We start from the raw sequence: 22,700 nt of genomic DNA, 5'->3' as shown, positions 1-22,700 counted from the left end.
TACATGATAATAAGGTTGTATCAAATTATCTCTAACTTAAATATATATGATTAAAAAAAATAGTAAACATGTTAGATTTATTTATGAATTAACAAAACTAAATTTCTCATGTATACCTTTTCTTAGTTATATAATTAATATAGTTACAAAACTTGGAATGGAAACCATGTTCATATGAATAATGAACCACCTATTCTTTTTTTTTTTTTTTTTTATCAATTGACTTTTCTTTTTGTTAATTTCATATTTTTACATTAAGTTGATTTAGGATTGAGCTTTGTTATTTATTTTGGTTGGCTAGGTATGGGGTCTTCATGGTGTTAAGAAACAAATTCAATGCTTGGTTGATGCTCAATTTGGCAAAATCAAAGTCAATCTTGTTGGGTTGAATTCTTCCACATTATGTTTTTTTTTTTTTTTTTACATTTGATTTTGTTTTGGTCACTTGCCCCTTTTTTCCAATTTAATTCTCTTACATTACATTAAGTTGATTTCGGGTTGAGCTTGGTAATTTGTTTCAGTTGGCATGCTATGGGATCCTCACGGTGTCGAGAAACAAATCTAATGCATGGTTCATACTCGATTTGGCAAAATCAAATTCAATTTTGTTAGTTTAATTTCTAATTGAATCCCTTTATGGTCAATGTAATGAGTTAATGGTGAAATTTGCAATAGTAAAAAAAATCAAAGAAAAAAGAGATAAATTAGATAAACAGGAAAACTATATGGCCAATCTAAAATTCACGTAAAAGGTAATTTAAATTCAAAAAATAACTTCGTTTATTTTTCAATCATTGGGTTGAGTGAGAAGAGAGAATCTCATTGATAAATGACAAAAAGGATAAAAAGTTGTTGGTTGTCCCCAATCTAGGAACCAAAACAAGGTCAACAATCTATATTTATTATAATTCTTTTAGTATTTTTATCAAATCAAGAACCCATGACAAAACAATATGTTTTTTTTTAATATATATTATAAGAAAATGAGGAATTATACTAGATTTTTTCTCAATGGAGTTTAGATTATTTCTTTTCTTACCAAAAATAATTTTATTATTGTATAATTAAATAAAAAAAATTGAAGAGCTCCTCGTAACATGAGATCATATAGTTTAATATACATGTTTATCTCAACTTCCCAATTCGATCTTTGGTTGAAATCAAAATATTTCTTTATCATTTATTGACACGTATAATTCATGATTTCTTTTATTGAACGTATATATCAACTTTTTAATTTGTAGTAACTCATTTTTATTTTAATTTTTGTAACTATATTTTTTATAATACTCAAGGCATAACAATTCATCTCTCCTAAAAGATTTTCATGAGATTTCTGATCCTGCAGATCATGTGAATTAGCATTAAAGGTTGAATAATTATATGGATTGTGATTTATAACAATCCAGCCTTAAAGAGTTTATCTAGCCCTATAAAAAGATATGATATTCAAGTAATCTTCATATAATTATAAACGACTCTAAATTTTCTAATATGATCCTTGAAACTCTAAAAAAAAAATTAAAAAAATTGTGTCATTGCATTTATATATTATAGAAATCTTAATAGTGGTAGTGAAGCTATCATTAAAAAATTAGGGTTGTTGATTTTATGTTTTGGTTGTTATTGGCATTAATTATGAATTAAGTTTACTTGTAAATTAATTTTTCTAAAAAATATTTTTTTCTCTCATAAATTCAAAAAAGATATTTTCTGGCTACTTTTTTGGGCATATTTGAATGGAATTTTCTAAATCTAACCAAAATTTTCAATATAACACCTAGTGATATTTAATGTGAGCTATTGTAAACCTATTTATAACACTTGCTTTTATCAAGAAAATATATGAAATGTGAATTCCATGTAAAAGTTATTAGGCATGCCATCAAACATTTCTCATCCTTTAAGCATCATATTCATACTTTGATTAGGATTACTTGAGTTTTTGAAATTTGTTTCCCTAAAAAGTATAATGTTCTTTATTAATTGAGTTGTATCTTTTATTGTGAAAGTAGTTTTTATATTCTTTTGTCCAATTCTTCTTATTGATTTTAAGATTAAAAAATATTTATTTAAAAGTATTATTTGACATTATGTTTTCATCCATAATGAGGAATATAATGGTAAATTATTCTAAATCTTTTAAATTGATTAGATTTCAAAACATGTAATGCAAATTCTAGGATACAATTCTTATTTATAAAACAAAACATGTTTTTTTTTCATTGCCAATAAATCCTTTGATAGTATAGTTTTTTCTAGGATAATGTCAAGATGCCCAAAACTAGAGACCAAATGATTTGATCTCCTAAATGATGATGAGTAGTCCATATTCAGGTTCTAAACCCACATAACCCCTCTATTTCTTCTTTTTGGTTAAACTTATTGATACAGAATTGTCCCTTAGATTACTCATTTAATATTTGAAGAAACGTTTGCAACTTGATCCAACAAAAACCATGTCTTGGAGAACAAAAGTTACATATAATTGCTCACCCTACCCTACGTCTTTAACGAGATGCAAAAGAAAAGTATAAATCATAATAAAGTTTATCAATCCTTTGAAGAGTTTACAAGTTCAATTAAGAACTTAGTATGAGAATCACTTAATGACACAATAAATATTGTGTCATTAAGTGATTCCTATACTATATATTCTACCGCAAATTTGACAAACTTCTGTCTATATTTTCAATACCAAGTTCTCAACCCAACAATCTCACAACCTCCAAACAATAATTTTATTACTTGTCCTATTATCCGGGACTCCCATAACTTAATCATCACATCAACATCACCGAGACAATTTGTGATTTAGTTGATTTAAAAGGAACTAAAAGTATCAGTAAGGAATTGACCCTCTCTGACTTATCTATTCAATTAAACATGCTTTTGTATTAAAGTCTACTTGTAAACGATACTCACATTCTCTTATAGCTTTTCTACAATAGCTTGTAGATAACTTCTAAGCTTAGCTCATCCTTTCATCACATTCATTTAATTGCTTTCTTGAATCTGTGAATGCGTAAACTACAAGTAGTCGAAGTCACTTTGGACCCAGGCACAGATTGTAATGTCATTGATCCCCGTCTACCTCATCAGGACGGGGCTCCGTTACAATGACTATTTGATTATGTTGTGTATTGTTATTATTAATGGAAAGTTTATTCTTTAGAGGCAAAAATTGGTATGTTATGTAATTAAATGCATAGACGAAAAACACGTGGTATGTTATGAAAGGTGATTGACCATAACGACAATATTGGGGTCATGTTGACAAACTAGTTATTCGGTAATGAGTCTAGTGTTTAATGATGGATCATGTTGAGGAACTAGTTACATGGTAATGAGGTTGAGTCAACCTGGGTTCATGTTGAAAAATAAAATTGAAAATAAAATTCAACTAAAAAAATGAGTCGATCCAACCCAGGTTAACATCTCGAACCTGATTCATGAGACCGGGATAATCTCATAAAAACAAATCAAAATAAATTATAAAGCTTAATTCTTAATTAACCCAATAATGAAAGTTGAAACTGAAAAAAAAAATCAACTATAATAGGAAAAACAAACTGAGTCAACCAGCCTAACCTGCGACTTAGGTCATAAGACCATGATAACCTCATAAAAAAAAAAATCATAAAGCACAATTCCTAATCAATCCAAAGTTGAAAGAATAAATTGAAAAAAATATAAAAAAAAAATGACCTAGGTCAACTCAGGTTAACCTTTCAAACCCGGGTCGGAAGACTATGATAACTACATAAAAAGGAAAAAAAATATAAATTATAATTTCTAATCAAAACAATATTGAATGATGGAATTGGAAAAAAAAAATCATTTGAAAAATGGACAAAAAAACTCAAGTGTCAACTTGGCTAACTCGCAAAACTCTCATTTTTTGTCATGAGACCGTAATCACCCTATAGAAAGAAAATCAAAAAAAGATTATAAATACAAATTCTCAATCAACTCAATATTAAAGGATGAAGTTGAGAAAATTATTAATAAAAAAATAACTCGATTCAACACAGTTAATCCATAATACATATGATCTAAGTTATCAGACTGAGATATCTCTATAAAAAGCAAGTACAAAAAAAAAATAGTCCAACACCTAATAAATTCAATGTTAAAGGATGAAATTGAGAAAAAAAAGGTTGAAATTAATAAATAAATAAATCATGAATCTTAATTCACAATCAACCCAATGTTGAAAGATTAAAAAAAAAAGATAAAAAAATTACTCAGGTTAACCTATCAAACCCGAGTTAAGAAGCCGGGATAACTCCATAGAAAGAAAAAAAATATAAAGTTCAATTCTCAATCAACCCAATATTAAAGGATAAAATTAATAAAACAAACTATTCAATTAAAAAATAACAAAAAAAAACTTCAATCAACCTAGCTAACCCGCAAAACTTTTGATTCTTGTCATGAGACCATTATAACCCCATAGAAAGCAAATAGAAAAATAATTACGAAATCAAGTTATCAATCAACTCAATGTTGAAAAATGAAGTTAAAAAAAAATTAATGAAAAAAACAAAAAACAATAACCTAAGTTAATACAATTAATATGAAAAACTTATGACTCGGGTCATAAAACCGCGATATCTCCATAAAAAAACAAATAAAAAAATTATAAAGTTCAATATCTACTAAATTCAATGTTAGAGGATGAAAATTTTTTTATATATAAAAAAAATAAGTTAGAGATTTAAAAAAATAATCAAAAATTTTAAAGACCAAAAGTGAAATATACTTCAATGTTTAATGCAAATAAGAAATTTTTGTCTTTTAGTATATGTTAATTTTTACATGCAGTACTTGTATTAAATATGCCATCCATTTATTTGATAATATTTCTCATATTGAAGAATGTTTATATTGCACTCACTTTGGAAATATCTAGAAAAACCACTTAACCGAACCCTAGTATGATTGATAGAGGTGTCAATATGACAAGGATAGTTTTTTTTTTTTCCCTTATGAGTTAAAGGTATAATGCATTGTTTAATATTATTGCTAAAGTTGTCCTAATTGAAATGGAGTTCATTATTTATTTTCATCCTCTTTTTTTTTTCAACCGAAGTTCACTTATGTCAATGGTAGAGTGAGCATTGTGCGGGAGAAAGCTAGATATTTGAGATTGTTCTATTCCACCTCTTAGAAAAACAAGAACTTAAATCAAAATACTTAATAGCATGGCGATACATTTATACAAAACTTCTACCCCGAGCACACGCAATGGAGCCGTAGACAGTCAAGTGAAATCCAATACATGAAATAATTTGATCCATTGGTAGCATCGTTGTGGTAAAGGCTGTAATGCCAGAGCAATCATTATTGCAAGGTATAGAGGGGGAGGTCATAAATGTCTATACCGTAAAATTGATTTTCGACATAATGAAAAATATATATATGGTAGAATCGTAACCATAGAATACTACCCCAATCAAAATGCATATATTTGTCTCATACACTATGGGGATGGTGAGAAGAGATATATTTTACATCTCAGAGGGGCTATGATTGGAGATACCATTGTTTCTGGTACAAAAGTTCCTATAAAAATGGGAAATGCCCTATCTTTGAGTGCAGTTTGAACTATTGATTTACATAATTGGAAGTAACCAATTAGGTTTACGACGAAACCTAGAAATCGATCACTGATCCAATTTGAGTACCTCTACAGGATAAACCTCAACAGAAAACTAAAGAGTAAGGGCGGCAAGTGATTGAGTTCAATAGTTCCTCATATAAAATTATTGACTCTAGAGATATAGTAATATGAAGAAGACAAAATTGTTTCAAGCACTGACAAAACCAGAAGCGCCCCTTGTTTTAAAGAGAGGAGGACAGGTTATTCACATTTCATTTGATGGTCAGAGGTGAATTGAAAGCTAAGCAGTGAGAATTCTAAAGATTCCCCAGGGGAAAAATAGAGATGTCTCCTACGTTACCCCTAATATATGGAAGTATCGATGTAATTTCATAGTCATTCGGTCTGAATGCTACATGAAGAACATAAGCCAGGTGAAGGAACGAGAAGACCTAGGATGTAGAAGAGCATAACATGAGTGATTCGACAAATTTTGATTCCTATATATCCACTCATATAGTACTTGACTTCATTATACGATATATAAGATCCATCTGTATAGATTTCATCATCTACACCCAGAAAGCCGTATGCTTTGGAAGAAGCTTGTACAGTTTGGGAAGAGGTTTTGATTGAAAAAAAAAATAAGAATCTACTTCAATCAATATACCCTTAGGCACGGCCATACATAACATAGAAACCACACTTGGAAGGGGTGGACAATTAGCTAGAGCTATAGGTGCTGTAACGAAACTAATTGCAAAAAAGGGGAAATCAGCTATATTAAAATTACCTTTTGGGGAGGTTCATTTAATATGCAAAAAATGCTCAGCAACAGTCAGACAAGTAGGGAATGCTGGGGTGAACCAGAAAAGTTTGGCTAGAGCCGGATCTAAATGCTGGCTAGGTAAACGTTTTGTAGTAAAAGGAGTAGTTACGAACCCTATAGACCATCCCTACGGGGGTGGTGAGGTGAGGGCCCTAATTGGTAGAAAAAAACCCGCAACCCCTTGGGGTTATCCTACACTTGGAAGAAGTAGAACAAGGAATAAATATAATGATAATTTGATTCTTCATCGCCGTAATAAATAGGAGAGAAAATAGAATTTGTTTCTTCATCTTAAAAAAATAGGAGAAATTAACTATGACATGTTCACTAAAAAAAAAAATCATTTTGTCACAAATCATTTATTAAGAAAAATAAATAAACTTAACACAAAGACAGAAAAAAAATTTAATAGTAACGTGGTCCTGGGCATCTACCATTATACCCACAATGATTGGCAATACTATTGCTATCCATAATGGGAAGAAGCATTTACCTATATGTATAACAGATCGTATGGTGGGTTATAAATTAGGAGAATTTGAACCTACTCTCAATTTCCAGGGACATGCAGAAAATGATAATAAATCTCATCGTTAATTCCTTAATAATTAATAAATATTAGAATTTGAAAAGGAAAATATAGATGCTTATCGTTCATTATTAGTTTATTATTCATTATTAGTTTATTATTTATATTTCTTTTTATATTTTATTCAATTTTAAGAGTAGGAATTAAGAGTAAGAGTAAGAGTAAGAGGTAAAGTAAACTCTATGATAGAGAAGAGAAAAAAGAACCCATATGAAGCATCTGCTTCAAGGTTATGGGCGAATGACGGGAATTAAACCCGCGCATGGTGGATTCACAATCCACTGCCTTGATCCACTTGGCTACATTCGCCCCTAATACTCTATTTACAAATTATCAAGATTTAAATTTCTAACATTTAACATTCAATTTGTCATTTTTTATTTTTTATAAGTCTTATAAGAAAGAAATACAAAAGTAAAAAAAATATATATATTTTTGGAGCAATGCCAACCCTCTTGATAGAATAAGAAATTGGTGGTTGCTTCTTTTTTTTTTTTTTTTTTGAAAAGCTCGTACACACCAAGACAAAAGCCTTATCCATTTACAAAAGTCTTATCCATTTGTAGATAGAACTTCAACAGCAGCTAGGTCCAGAAGGAAATTATGAGCATTACATTCATGCATAACTTCCATACCAAGGTTAGCATGGTTAATAATATCAGCCCAGGTATTAATTACACAACCTTGACCATCAACTACAGATTGGTTGAAATTGAAACCATTTAGATTGAAAGCCATAGTGCTAATACCTAAAGCAATGAACCAGATACCTACTACAGGCCAAGCAACTACGAAGAAACGTAAAGAGCAAGAGTTGTTAAAACTAGCATATTGGAAGATCAATTGGCCAAAGTAACCATGAGCGGCTGTGATATTATAAGTTTCTTTCTCCTGACCAAATCTGTAACCTTCATTAGCAGATTCATTTTCTGTGGTTTCCCTAATCAAACTAGAGGTTACCAAATAACCATGCATAACACTGAATAGGGAGCCGCTGAATACCCCAACTATGCCTAACATATGAAATGGGTGCGTAAGGATGTTGTGCTCAGCCTGGAATACAATTATAAAGTTAAAAGTACCAAAGATTCCTAGAGGCATCCCATCCGAAAAACTTCTTTGACCGATTGGATAAATTAAGAAAACGGCAGTAGCCGCCGCAACAAGAGCTGGATATGCAACAACAATCCAAGGACACATACCCAAACAGAAACTCAATTCCCACTCACACCCCATGTAACAAACTACACCAAGTAAGAAGTGTAGAACAATTAGCTCATAAGGACCGTCGTTGTAGAATCATTCATCAACGGATGTCGCTTCCCATATTGGGTAAAAGTGCAACCCTATAGCCGCAGAAGTAGGAATAATGGCACCAAAAATGATATTGTTTCCATAAAGTAGAGATCTAGAAATAGGTTCACGAATACCATCAATGTCAACTGGAGGGGTAGCAATAAAAGCGATAATAAATATAAAATTTGCGGTCAATAAGGTAGGAATCATCAAAACACCAAACCATCTAATATAAAGACGATTTTTAGTGTTGGTTATCCAATTACAGAAACGACCCCAAAGGCTTTCACTTTCGCGTCTCTCTAAAATTGCAGTCATGGTAAAATCTTGGTTTATTTAACCATCAAGGACTCTTAAGCACACGAATTCTCTATAAATAGAAATAGATAATTAAGGGCTTGTTATTCAACAATATAACATGACTTCTATACCCATGTCAACCAATATCAACATCTATAAATATATCTTTATGATCTTATCTATTTAGATTCATCAGAATTTTTTTGAATGAATGAAATTGAAGTGAGTTAAAAATTAGAAATCAAATTTCTATTTCTATGCATACAAATAACATATAAAATTTCATATGATTTCAATATACTAGTTATAATGGTTATAATAGGTTGCCCAGGACTTGAACCCGGAACTAGTCGGATGGAGTAGAGAATTTCTTTGTTAAAAAATAGTTTAAAAACCCTCCCCAAACCGTGCTTGCATTTTTCATTGCACACGGCTTTCCCTATGTATACATCTAAAACTCAATTCCCTCCCCAGACGGAACCCCTATGAAAGATAAATATTCATTTACTCAATCTTTATTCGTATATTGCATGAGCATTTCATAATGGAAATGGATGATTTCTTTTGTTATCCCTATTTAGTTTAGGAATATTTTTTATTTTCATGTTTTCATAACCAATTATTCATGATTGGACACCTCGTTGATACAAATAATATCCAAATATCAAACCTGCCCCCTATATAAGTTTTGTGAAATAGAATAAGCTCTTTGAAAGATCAAAACAATAATTTGCTCTTCCTTCGCAAAAAACTCTTCCAATAATTATGAACTTAATCTTTTCAAAAAAATGTGTACAGTACTTTTATGTTTATGAGCCAATGTTTTAACACAAGAAAGTCGAAGTATATATTTTATTCGATACAAACTCTTTTTTCTTAAGGATCCGCTATAATAATGAGAAAGATTACTGCATATATGGACAAATCAGTCGATAATATCATAATCCAAAAAATCATCCCAAGTCGGTTTACTAATGGGATGTCCTACTGCATTACAAAATTTCATTTTTGTTAATAATCTAATCAAAGGAATAATTGAATAATTGAAACTATTGTATCAAGTTCATTTATAATATTATCCATTAGAAATGCATTTTCTAGCATTTGACTCCGTACCACTGAAAGGTTTAGTCGTACACTTGAACTTGAAAGATAACCTAATAAGGCGAAAGAATGCTTGTATAATGAAAATGGGTTTATATGGATCTTTTGGGGTTGAAAGCACACATCAAAATTACATTGACATAAATTGATAGGGTAATATTTTCATTTTTTCATTAGAAGAGGCGTATCCTTTGAGACAAAAATGAATTTTCCTTGATATCTAATATAATGTATGAAAGGATCCTTGAGCAAGGATAGGTTGTCCCCCCAATCCTTAGTAAAGACTTCTACAAAATGTTCTATTTTTCCATAGAAATATATTTTCTCAAGATAGACCTGATAAAATGTTAATCGGAAATGAAAGGATTACTAACAAACAAAAAAGAAAACGAACTCGTATTCGTTCTAATAGCAATTATAGTTTAAACTGTTTTTTGTTTATAAATGTATTAAGATAATAATTTATTTTTAAAAAATTTTTTTTGATATCAGCACATTAAAATTATCTAAAAACCTAAAAAAATAATTTTTAACAAAATAAATTCAAAATTTGAAAAAATACGATTTGCATCGCATTTCTAAATAGCATTGCTAAAGTTAAAGGTATAATGCATTGTTTAATATTATTGCTAAAGTTTTCCAAATTGAAATGGAGTTCATTATTTATTTTCATCCATTTTTCTTTTCAAGTGAAGTTCACTCACTTATGCCAATGGTAGAGTGAGCAATGTGCCAGAGAAAGCTAGATATTTTCAACCGGTCACTTAAGTCGTTGATGTAAATGCTAGGATATATTTGAGATTGTAATAGTGGTTGTAGTTTAAAATATTTTTTTACTTATAAATATATTAAAATAATATTTTTTTTTATTTTTAAAAAATTATTTTTTATATTAACACATTAAAATGATCTGAAAATATAAAAAATAATAATTTTTAACAAAAAAAAATTTAAAATTTAAAAAAACATGATTTACACCGCATTTCTAAATATAACTTAAATCAATAACAGCGCACAATAAGTCAAATCCTATTTAATTTAATTTTAATTTTAATTTGGGTTAAAAATCATCTCAGTTTGGGTTAAAAACTAGACTGGTTGGCTACTATATTAGCTCGTCGTCTAGCTAAACTAGGTTTAATAATACTGTTAAAAAATTTACCCTCGGCAGCTAACTAGTAACCTTCTACCTATCCAATTTTCAATGGCTACGCATGGTTGGTTCGATTACGACGCCGTACAATAGACAAGATTTACGGCGCACAATCCATGCCTCTAGAAATTTTGGCGGGTACATCTTTTGCTTCCTACTTGTGCGAGGTTGCATATCTTGTGGATTCATGAGCGTTTGTCACGACATCTAGAAGTGGCGTGGGGAGCTGGTTGAGTGGGATCGTATTATTAGGGAGCTTCAAAGTGATTAATCGGGGTCGACATTATTGGACGTCGTTTGTATTTATTAAAATTTAATGTATATTTAATGATACTATTTTTAAATATTAAAATAGTAACATATTAGATAAAATATTAAAAATAATAAATATTAAAATAATTGAATATTAGATTAATCTGAGTTAATCCGTGTTAACTTATTAAATTCATGACTTGAGTCAACTCATATTAACTTGTCAAACTATGATTTGAGTTATGAGACCTTGATAACCCAATAAAAAATAAATTAAAATAAATTAAGAAGCTCAATTCTTTATCAAAGTTGAAAAACAAAAGAATATTTAAATAAAAATTAAAACAAAAAAAATCACTTGAGTCAATATGAATTAACCTTTTAAAATTCAAACTTGTTATCCAAGTCATGAGATTAAGATAACCCCATAAAAAATAATTTAAACTTAATTTCTAATTAACTTAATGTTAAAAAATAAAATTACAAAATAAAAATAAAATAAAAGTAGATTGGATTGTTGAAGAAAAAAATTAAAAATTAAAAAAATAAACAAAAAGTAAAAGCAAAGTATTGTTACAGTGGACAATGCTTTTTGAATAGGTGAAATGTAACTTTTTTTTAAGTTTGGGTTAAATGTAATTAATGGAAAGAGATTAAAAAAAAAAAAAGATAAGCTCAAATATTGATTGGTTAGGCCCATGCGTCTCACCTTAATAAAAAAGCTCAAGCCCATGCTTGATGTTTTTATTATTCTCTTAACAATACACATTGCATTGTCCCCTTTTTTTTTTTTATTAAAAGAAAATGATATGTCATTTGCAGTGACTGTCTATCTGAATTGTCTAATTGCTAAATAATCAAAGTCTAAGTTTTTAGATACTAAAAATCCTATTTTTTTAGATTTTTTCCATAAAAAAACAATATAAATCTCACAAAAAACACTTAATAACCTGAAAACATCCATAATCACTCTAAAAAATAAAAATTGATCAAATTTAAAAAAAAATAAATGGATTCCAATCTACTTTTCCTAGTATGTTTAGAAGTATATACCACTTCCATTAAATTCTTCTCTAGAAGAGAAACTATCAACGCAAATATCGTCCTTTTCCATGTCCAAATTGTGGTCAATTAATAACTGTTTTTTTATTTTGTCTTTTTATGGTAACTTTCTCCTTTTTTTTCTCAAACCGGATGATTGGAAAATAAACATAATAAACTCTTAGAGTAAAATTAAAATTCTAACTTTGAGATTGATTATGGATTTTCTCTGTCTTGCATTGTGCTCCTCACTCTTTTAATATTTTTTCTACCAAAATTTAAAAATTCATCTTATAGAATTAGGTCGTAGAAGACATTAATAAAAAAAATATTATGAAAATATAATTTTTTTAAATAAATATAAGAAGAGTTTTACTGTTCACGTATCAACGAAATTACTTTCAATTCTTTTAGAATAGAGTTAATATCTAATTATTAATTAATTATATGTTATATATTCTCATATTTTAATATACAATAAAAATATTTCGAAAATTTTCAATTGCAATTTTGTTAGTTTTTTCCAATATATTTTGAAATAAAAAATTAACTTACTACGACATAAATTATGTCACAGATTAATAAAAAAAAATGCAGCGGTTTGAGAATAAATTTTGGTCAGAAATTAATTCAAATAAATACTCGCAACTAAAAGTAATTCGAAAAACAAAATTATAATTGATATTCGGTCCAAAATAACATTTTTGCGACAAACCTCAATCGATTTTTTATTGCATGTTTTCAACTGAATACTATCTTAAATTGTTTCGCCACCAAATCTTCGTGACCGTTTATATTTGTGACTTATCTTGTAGTTATTATATAGTGTTTTTCAAATGCTATAATTGTATGACTTATAAAGAAAAACGATGACATTATCAGTTATACCTTGATAACAATATTTTCATATTATAAAAAGAAAAGAAAAGAAAAGAATATGTAGCCCTACCTCTCATCTCATCTCATCTCATCTCTGCTTAAGATATAATTTCCATATAAAGATGACAGTCCATGCATAATATTTTTCCTCCTTTGAAAAAGTTATTGATATAATTTCCATATAAAGATAACAGTCCAAACTCGAATCTCAAATTTTAAATAAATAAAATATAAAGAAATAAAATTAAAAATAAATTAATAAAAAAATACAAAAACAAAGGATCAATAAATTGGATAAACCAATCAAACTCTGCAACTTTAATTATGAGAATGAGATAACACAATAGAAGACAAACAAAAAAAATTACAAAGCTCAATTCCAAAATAATATAATCCAATGTTGAAAAAGAAAAATAACAAATATTAAAATTTAAAAAAAAAATCCTAAAAAAAATCTAGTCAACCCGCCAAACCAATGGTCTAAGTGATGTGACTAGAATAAACAAATATAATAGAAATTGAGAAAAATCATGAAGCCCAATACAAAAAAGCTCCACCGTTGAAGAATGGAATCGAAGAAAAAAAATATTTCTAACTAATTTAATATTAAAGGATAAAATAAAAAAATATTTTAAGAAATTTGCCGAAATAAATTTAACAAAAAAAAATAAATAAAAAAATCCAAAATAACTCAAGTTATTTTTAAATTTTGTGAAAAAACATTTATAAAAAAAATAAATAAAAATAACATAGCCCAACATCCAATTGAGTAAATAATGAAACTTAAAAACCATGAGTTTCAAAAAAAAAAAAAAAAATCAAGCAAACTCGATTAAAACTTATTAAAACCTATGTTAATCTCTAAAACTTGTAAAGTGTGAAATCCTATACCTGAGCTAAATAAAAATGCTCAATTGTCAACTAATTTAATATTGAATGATGAAAATGAAAAAAAAAATTTAAGCATCAAAGTAAAAAAAAAAAATAGCAATTAAAAAAAATAAAGATAAGATTTGATATAAGAATGAGATTGTAAAAAAAAATCAATTTTAAAAATTATCTCAAATAAAATAAATATCAATAAAAAGAATAAAAATCAAATTTAAAAGATGAAAAATTAAAGGGGAATAAAAAATAAAAATATTTTTTTAATTGTAAAAATATCTTTAAATCAACTTGATATTAAGTAAGGAATCATGATGAAAAAGCTTATGTAAGATTGTTTAGTAGATTTTTCCTTTAAGAGTAACTAAATAATTTTATTGTGCTAAAAAATAAAAAATAAAAACTAAAAGCTTCTAGTCATATTTTTAATTTTTATTTTATTTTAAGAGTAACTAAATAATTTTACTATGGAATAAAAAAGCTAAAAGATTAATATGTCCACATACAATTTGAGATTCACAATTAAATCATAGTAAAAAAAATTATTTTATCCTCAATACTTAATTCGAAGGTCTTGTAATTGAAGATTAAATTTATCATTATACAATTACAGTAAACAGTATTCTACGAGTATCTGTACAATAATTCCACAAGTATATTTAGTTATACACACACACACACACATAATGTTAAAGCTTTGGCAAATTATGGGCTTATCCGAATCAAATCCATCTTTGATTTTGTTAAAGGCTCGGCCCATCCAAAGAAAGATGCTTATCCAATTAAATATATTTGACTAAAATAGGGACATATATGTCGATAGTTAGAGTGAGAGACGCAGGGGCCAAATGGAGAGGGCAAATAAGCAACACAAAGTGCTCAGACACCTGAAATTTACTGGGCTCTGCACTTGGCTGCTCTCTTTCTTTGCTATTTTGCCCTTACGCCAATCTTTCAACTATGGTGAAGCTCTCTCAAAAAGTCTCCTCTATTTCGAATCGCAACGTTCTGGTCGGTTACCATACAGTCAAAGAGCCGTTTGGCGATACCATTCAGGCCTCGCCGATGGCCTAGAACAAGGAGTAATGGATGCAGTGTGTTTCATAATCATATATATATGTCCATATGCGTTTAATTTTTGGAAACCTAATTTGTTCCGATATATATACATGTTGTCAGGTGGACTTGGTTGGAGGTTACTATGACGCCGGGGACAACGTCAAATTCGGTCTGCCAATGGCATTCACTATAACGATGCTATCATGGTCTGTTATAGAGTATAGCGAGCAGATTTCCGGTGCCGGAGAGCATGAACACGCGCTGGAGGCAATCAAATGGGGAACAGATTATTTCATCAAAGCTCACACTCACCCCCATGTCTTATGGGCTGAGGTAAGTAGTTCAAGCAATTGAATGGGGAACAGAATTAATACACACATATGTATGTATGTTACTCCAGTACTAGCTAGTTTTAGACCAAACAAAATCGAAAATCTTTCAGGTGGGAGATGGTGACACCGATCATTACTGTTGGCAGCGGCCGGAGGACATGACAACGTCACGGCAAGCCTACAAGGTTGACGAGAACAACCCGGGATCAGACATAGCAGGGGAGACCGCGGCAGCAATGGCGGCAGCGTCCATTGTGTTTAGGAAAACAAACCCACGCTACTCCCACCTACTTTTGCACCATGCAGAACAAGTAAGTTAATTAATTGGTTTGTTATGCATGGTAGGTGCTCTGCATGCCGCTATACACCAGAATCACTAAGAAATGAATTTTATTTAAAGGTGTCAGAGTTACCAAACTTGTAGAATGCGTTTAACTAATTTTAGTTGTATTGTATACATAAAAAAAATAGTAAAATAATGATGATTAAAAGTGGGATTGGGTTGCCTTGCAGTTGTTTGAGTTTGGTGACAAGTACAGAGGGAAATATGATGAGAGTGTTAAGGTGGCGAAGGGGCACTACACGTCGGTGAGTGGGTACATGGACGAGTTGTTATGGGCAGGTTTGTGGCTGTACAAGGCCACCGGCGACGAAGGTTATTTGAATTACGTGATAGAGAATGCTCATGTTTTTGGTGGAATCACTTGGGCCATCACCGAATTTAGCTGGGATGTCAAGTATGCCGGTGTTCAACTCATTGCTTCAATGGTACAGATACGCCTCTCCATCTCTTTCTCTTTTTTTTCTTTTTCTTTTTTTTATGGTGGGTTTTTGAGCATGTGGTAGCAATTGTCTTTTAAAGTATTTTATATTTAGAAATGCATAAAATAATTTTTTAAAAAAATTATTTTTAACATCAGCATATTAAAATGATCTAAAAATACACACAAAAAAATTAATTTGAAACAAAGAAAAAAATAAAACTTTTCAAATTTTTTCAAAAATATTTTTAAAATGCAAAAACAAACATGACTACACTTACAACATGCTGCATATGCAAACTAAATTCCATTGCTCATAAATCAAAATATTAGTTGTTAATAAGCCACCATCGTGACCACCTACCGTAATGTAAGACATAATGTGGATTAAAATTAAGGCCTTATTTGTTTAGCGAAAAATGGTTTTTTCTGAAAAACTATTTTTTAAACTTTTCTATGTTTGTTTGTTATTAGAAAAATTTGTTAATGAAAAACACTTTATAGTCAAAGAGAAATTTAACTTGATTTCTAGAAAAGTGTTTTCCTTTTATTTTGGACGGAAAACACTTTTTGAAAGTTGTGAAAAAATTAGAAATGTCATATTATTTATTAATTATATCAAATTTGGTCCTCAAACTTTTAATTGCTATATATATATATATATGTTTTGAATATTTTTTTTTCAATTTCATCCTTTAGAAATTTGATTTTTATATTAACTTTGGTCCTCATTTTTATAATTGTTATTTTCTTTTCCCTTATCATTTTTTAATTGAATTTTTTATCTATTAAATTTGGTCATCATTCTTTTAATTGTTACTTATTTTATTTGAAATAATTTATGAAATAGTTATTATTATTATTTTAATTTCTTCATCTTTCAATTTTTTTTATTTGTTAGATTTGATCTTTATTATTTTGATTATTATTTATTTTATTTGAGATAATTTATGAAATTATATTCTTTTTCAATTTCATTCTTATTCAACCTTTTAATTTGTAAGATTTGTTCCTCATTATTTTAATAAACTTGAAAAAAAAATAAAACATTAATAAATTATTTTTCATGACATAACCTAACATTGGAAAGTGTTTTTCGTTAGACTAACAAACATCGAAAAATAATTTACTTTTACGGAATTCACTTTTCAAAATAAAACTTACTTTACAACAAACAAACAGAGCCTAGATATACAATAATGATATTAGTATAAACTAGACAAGTGGTATGTCTTATGTTATAGGTGGGTTAAGTTTTTTTTTTTTTTTAATATAAATAAAAGATAGTCAAATAACGCCAAAATTTTTAAATAAGCAAGAAAAAAAAATGTGATTCACTCATTAATTTGACTAGGTTTAATAACTCAATTAACTTAATAATATGATTAAAAAAAAAGACATTGATAATAAATATAGCGAACAAAAATAACAATATTTAACTATAAAAAATAGTTGTCAATATTATACTCGGGAAAAGAATAAAAAAAGTTTATTAAAGACTCACCAATGTTGAACAGTAAACATTGATCATCCCACCACTAGAAAGAGCTCACAAAAAAGTTCTACAGCTCCTGTGAAAGGTTGCACAATGACATTAAAAGAAGTAGCATGCGCCATTAGAGCGATGACTTGGAAAGCAAACCAAATAAAAATCATGAAAGTGATCATAATATTTATATTTAATCAATTAATTTAATTTAATCCATAAACAATTGTTTTTAAAAATAAAGCTAAATTGAACTAAGAACACCAAATAAAAAGACATGAAAGTCATTTTTAAAATTAGTGAAAAATCTTATAGAAAATAAATAAATAAAAATAACATAGCCTAATCTTCAATTAATTAAATAAATACAAAATTAAAAAACCATAAGCTTAAAAAAAAGGGGAAAACTAGCAAACTTATAAGAGTCTTCTAAACCTGTGTTAATTTTCTAAACTCACAACCTAAGAAATTTTAGACTAGGGCATAATCATTAAGCTCAATTCCTAACCAATATTTAAGGAAGGAATTTTTATTTTTTTAACAAAGCAAAACATTAAAAAATAAAGAGATATGCTGAAATTAAAAAAAAAAACAAATAGTAAAATTAAAAGAACAATAGTATCAAATTTTAAAGAAAAAACGAATTGAAGAACTGCTTTGAAAATTAAGATGGTTAGGCATGAAAATCGAGGAGAGATAAAAGCAAAAAAAAATAAAATGTTGGTGCCAAACTGAAAATTAACAAGCCATATACATCATCTAGAGATAAAGAGACCATCGAGACAATTAAAATGTCGTCTCAAAAGCCACCATTTAACCATCAAACGCTCCCTCACAAGTAGTTCAAATAGTGCCAGCACAAACCCATGCATACATTAGTCATTTTTTTTTAAAAAAAATACCAATTTTTTTTCTTAACATTAACATAATAAAAAAAAAATCATGTTAAAAAATAATTTGATCACTTTATTACGTTTTAAAAAAGTAAAAATTTGAAAAGGGCTTTGGATTGGATGGTAGTTAAATAATTTTTTATGAAAAAATCAGGTTAATTATAATTAATTTAATAATAACTAATAAACCTTACTAAATTATATTATTACCCCGACAACCAATCCAGTGTTTGTTTAATTAGAATGGTAAAATCGTTGTTACATTTTCCAACCTATACTGTCTTGAGTTGTACAGTCGATCCCTTTTAGTTTCTTTAAACACATGTAAACATAAAATAATAAAAAAAAGGAGTTGAGTGAATCTATTCAGGTGTCCCTTTTACGGTGTCTGTGGATTGATAATCAAAACGTCACCGGTTAGTTCATTATAGGAAGAATACTACTAGATTAAACCCCATCAATACTCCTAATAATTAATTAGCATTCAGACAATTATCTTGCTTCTATTTTTTATATATATATTTTTCAGGTTAATTATTAACTCATTTAAAGTTTATTATAAATGCTAGATAATGTTCTTTAATATATCCATACACAAACACTATCTTCATAAAAAAAAAATTATATATTTTTTAATATTTTTAATTTAAATATTTCAACTTAAAAGAATAATATAGTATTTTTTTAATATGTAATAAAAAATACTTTTGAAATTTTATTATTTATAACATGTATAGCTTATATATATATATTAATTGTTTTTTAATTTTTTTTATATGAAATTTTAAAATCTTAAATATTTTTTTAATTTTTTTTCAAATTTGATTCGGATTAACCTGTATAATTCAAGATCCAATTTCTTAATGGGATCAACCCTCAGCAACGAGGTTTGATAACTTCGAGTATTTCTAATTGATAATAATTTCTTCATATTATCTTTGCAGTTGCTGGCCGGAAAAAGCCACAAAAAACACCAACACATCCTTAAAGAATACCGTTCCAGAGCAGAGTACTACCTCTGTGCTTGCCTTAACAAAAATAACGTGACCAACGTGCAACGGACACCAGGCGGCTTGCTTTACATTCGCCAATGGAACAACATGCAATATGTATCAACTGCATCGTTTCTTCTCACGACTTACTCCGACCATCTCCAAGCCTCTAATCAACGGCTGCAATGCGATCAAGGTACACTGGACCCCTCAGATATCTTCAAGTTTGCGAAATCACAAGTTGATTACATATTAGGTTACAATCCAATGGGGATGAGCTACTTAGTTGGATATGGTGCAAAGTACCCTGAAAGGGTTCACCACAGAGGAGCATCTATTGAATCGTATAAAGGGCAAAAGGATTTCATTGGATGCATGCAGGGATATGATATCGGGTACAGCCGACAAGGTCCGAATCCTAATGTTCTCACCGGAGCTTTGGTCGGTGGTCCAGACATGAAGGATCAGTTCAGGGATGAAAGGGAAAACTACATGCAAACTGAGGCCTGCACGTATAACACCGCGACTCTTGTAGGGGTTTTTGCTAAATTGCACTGGCTGGAGAAGGATTATTTGTCTGCTAATCCATCATCATTGGCTAACAGTAGATAATTCTTCTCTCATTAAATAAAAGGGAACCACGCGAAGCTTTTGGCTGTCATCCATGGAGATGGCAGTCTTAAGTTTAGATTCAAGGTTCGCATGATATATAGTTGAGATAACGATATGGTCCCAAAATGCCAAATGGGTTGTTTCAAGCTTTTAAATATAATGAACAATGATGCTCATGTTTCAGGAAATCTAATATACCTGATCTTAAGCCTCTTTGATGGGTTGAGAAAATGATGGTGATGGTGCATCCTAATTCTGCGTGCAAGAAAGCTCCGGAAGTTTGTGGTGTTATGATTGTAGGATTTTGAAACATAGCAGAAACGGTAAATTTAATTTTTGTTGTGATTAATTTAATTTATATAATGGCTAATCATTGTGGTTAATTTATATTATAAATTTATTACTGTTATTGCGGTCAATTACAATTATCTACTTGTTATTACTATTATAATGTATTATAATTATCTTTTTATTATTACCATTGTGATTTATCACAATTATTTACTGTTTATCGTCATTGCAGTTTATCACAATTATCTACAAGTTACTATCGTTGCAGTTTATCATAATTATATACTTATCACCATTATAGTTTATCATTACTCATCATTACAATTAATTACAAAACACACATAGATTTTAAAACACAACTAAATATTCACCGAAAATCTAACACCTATCAAAGCATTTTAAATAAATAAAAATAGGAATGGAGGCAATTCCTTACCTTGAGCACAAGCTGTAAAACCTCTAGAGAAGTTAAATCACTTCTGATGCTTCTCCTACAACTTTGAACAATATATTTAGTGTTTTCACCATCAATTAAAAACTCAACCTTAAAAATAATATTTGGATAACATTTCTATGTTGATAAATTAATATTCACATATTATAATTTCCAAAAATCTAATTTTTATCATTTTCAGCACAACACCACAAATTATTTATTATGTTTGCACCCATAATTCTATCTTTTAACATCTAAATTTCACGGGTTTCATTTTTCTTGCTTTCCAATTATTTTAGGTTTAATATCTTTTCAATTTGTATACATAATTTCCTATTATTTCCAACTTTAAACTATCTTTAATTACCAAATCTTACTTTCATATAATAAATTTAAATCATTTTAGTCATTTAATATTTTGATCCATTTTCAAATTCCACCAACTTACATATTGACTATTCAATTAATATTAAACAATACTTATAAATTTCAAGCTTCCTTAATACATGCTACAACATCATATCATAATAAAATAACAATACATACTCACATATAATTTCCTAACATTTACACTTATCCCTTCCATTATATCCTATATATTACCAACATGTATTCAACAATAAGACTTCTTAATATATTAATTTTAATACCTTTTCATTTACTTAGCTACATATAACATCACAAAAATAGTCAATTTAATGTTCATATCCTTGCTAAACCCACATTCATACATACAATATTTGTATATCAACAAAAAAATCTTTTCCTAAAACATAATTATTCAAGTCAATATATTAATAAATATATAATCTCATACAATTCAACTAGCTTTCAAAAATCAAGCTTATAGTAAACTTAACAACATCTAGTAATTTTAGTAAAACTCTTACAACTTGATTCTACTCTATTTCTTACCATACTACATACCATAACCACCCAATTCATACAACTCCAACACTTTTACCTCATTTCTATAATATAAAACTCATGTTCCCAAATAATTTATAGGTACCCAAATAATTTATAGGTACGTATACATATGCTTAACTAATCATTTATGCTTTAATTTCATTCTCAAACAATATACATTAAATTAACACATAGATAAACAATTCAATTTAATTCTTCTATTTTCCCCAATTTTTTTTTTATTATGGCCAACTCTAGGGTTAGGAAATTTCAATGGTTTTTCTTTCAATTATCATCATAATTCTACTCTATCTAACATATATCCCATGCCAAATTAGTCAATTTACATCTAAACTCCCATTCCCCTAATTCTTTTTTTCTCAATAACCCTAAAATTAGAAATTTAAGGATTTGTTCTCCAATCATAAAAGACAAGTTAAATGTGTAAATAAATGGAGGGTTAGTCCTTTACCTTGGATGTTTTAACTCAATTTGATGAGTTATTGTCACTTTTCCACCAATTTTCTCTTTCTTCTCCAAGAACCTAAGCTTTCTCTCTCTCTTTTCCACATCCAAATTTAGTTCTTTATTTTTTTTTTCTCTCGAGAACCCTAAAATTAGAAATTTGAGGATTTCTTCTCCAATAATAAAAGATAAGTTAAAAGTGTAAATAAGTGGAGGGTTAGTTCTTAACCTTTGATGTTTTACCTCAATTTGATGAGTTATTGCCCCATCAATTTTATATTTCTTCTCTAAGAAGCTAAGCTTTATCTCTCTTTTTTTTCCACACTTTTAGTCCTCCCCGTAAATCCCTTTTTAACCTTTTTTTCTCTATCAATGATCACTTATATACACACTCCAATTCATATGTTTGAAAGATCAAGCCACTTATTTGGAATGAAAAGAAAAAAAATCATATCCTCTCTTTCTATATAGTTGTTGTTGGTCATTTAAAAGAGAAATAGAATGGATTTTTTTTATTTAATTATAGAAAAG

At 28.7% G+C, this 22,700-nt stretch overlaps 1 protein-coding gene across 1 annotated transcript; it reads left to right on the top strand.

Moving 5' to 3' along the window:
* Nucleotides 1-14,781: 14,781 nt before the first annotated feature.
* On the top strand, nucleotides 14,782-20,288 carry LOC118056844 (endoglucanase 11). Its single transcript, XM_035069223.2, has 5 exons — nucleotides 14,782-15,015; nucleotides 15,113-15,325; nucleotides 15,435-15,635; nucleotides 15,838-16,092; nucleotides 19,409-20,288. Exons 1-5 carry the CDS (start codon nucleotides 14,782-14,784, stop codon nucleotides 20,066-20,068), a joined length of 1,563 nt encoding a protein of 520 aa, XP_034925114.1. The 3' UTR covers nucleotides 20,069-20,288.
* The last annotated feature ends 2,412 nt before the right edge of the window (nucleotides 20,289-22,700 follow it).

Source organism: Populus alba, chromosome 1 (genome assembly GCF_005239225.2).
Source record: "Populus alba chromosome 1, ASM523922v2, whole genome shotgun sequence".
Taxonomy (NCBI): Eukaryota; Viridiplantae; Streptophyta; class Magnoliopsida; order Malpighiales; family Salicaceae; genus Populus; species Populus alba.
Note: the sequence above shows the minus strand (reverse complement) of the source record. Positions and strands in the feature narration are given on the sequence as shown.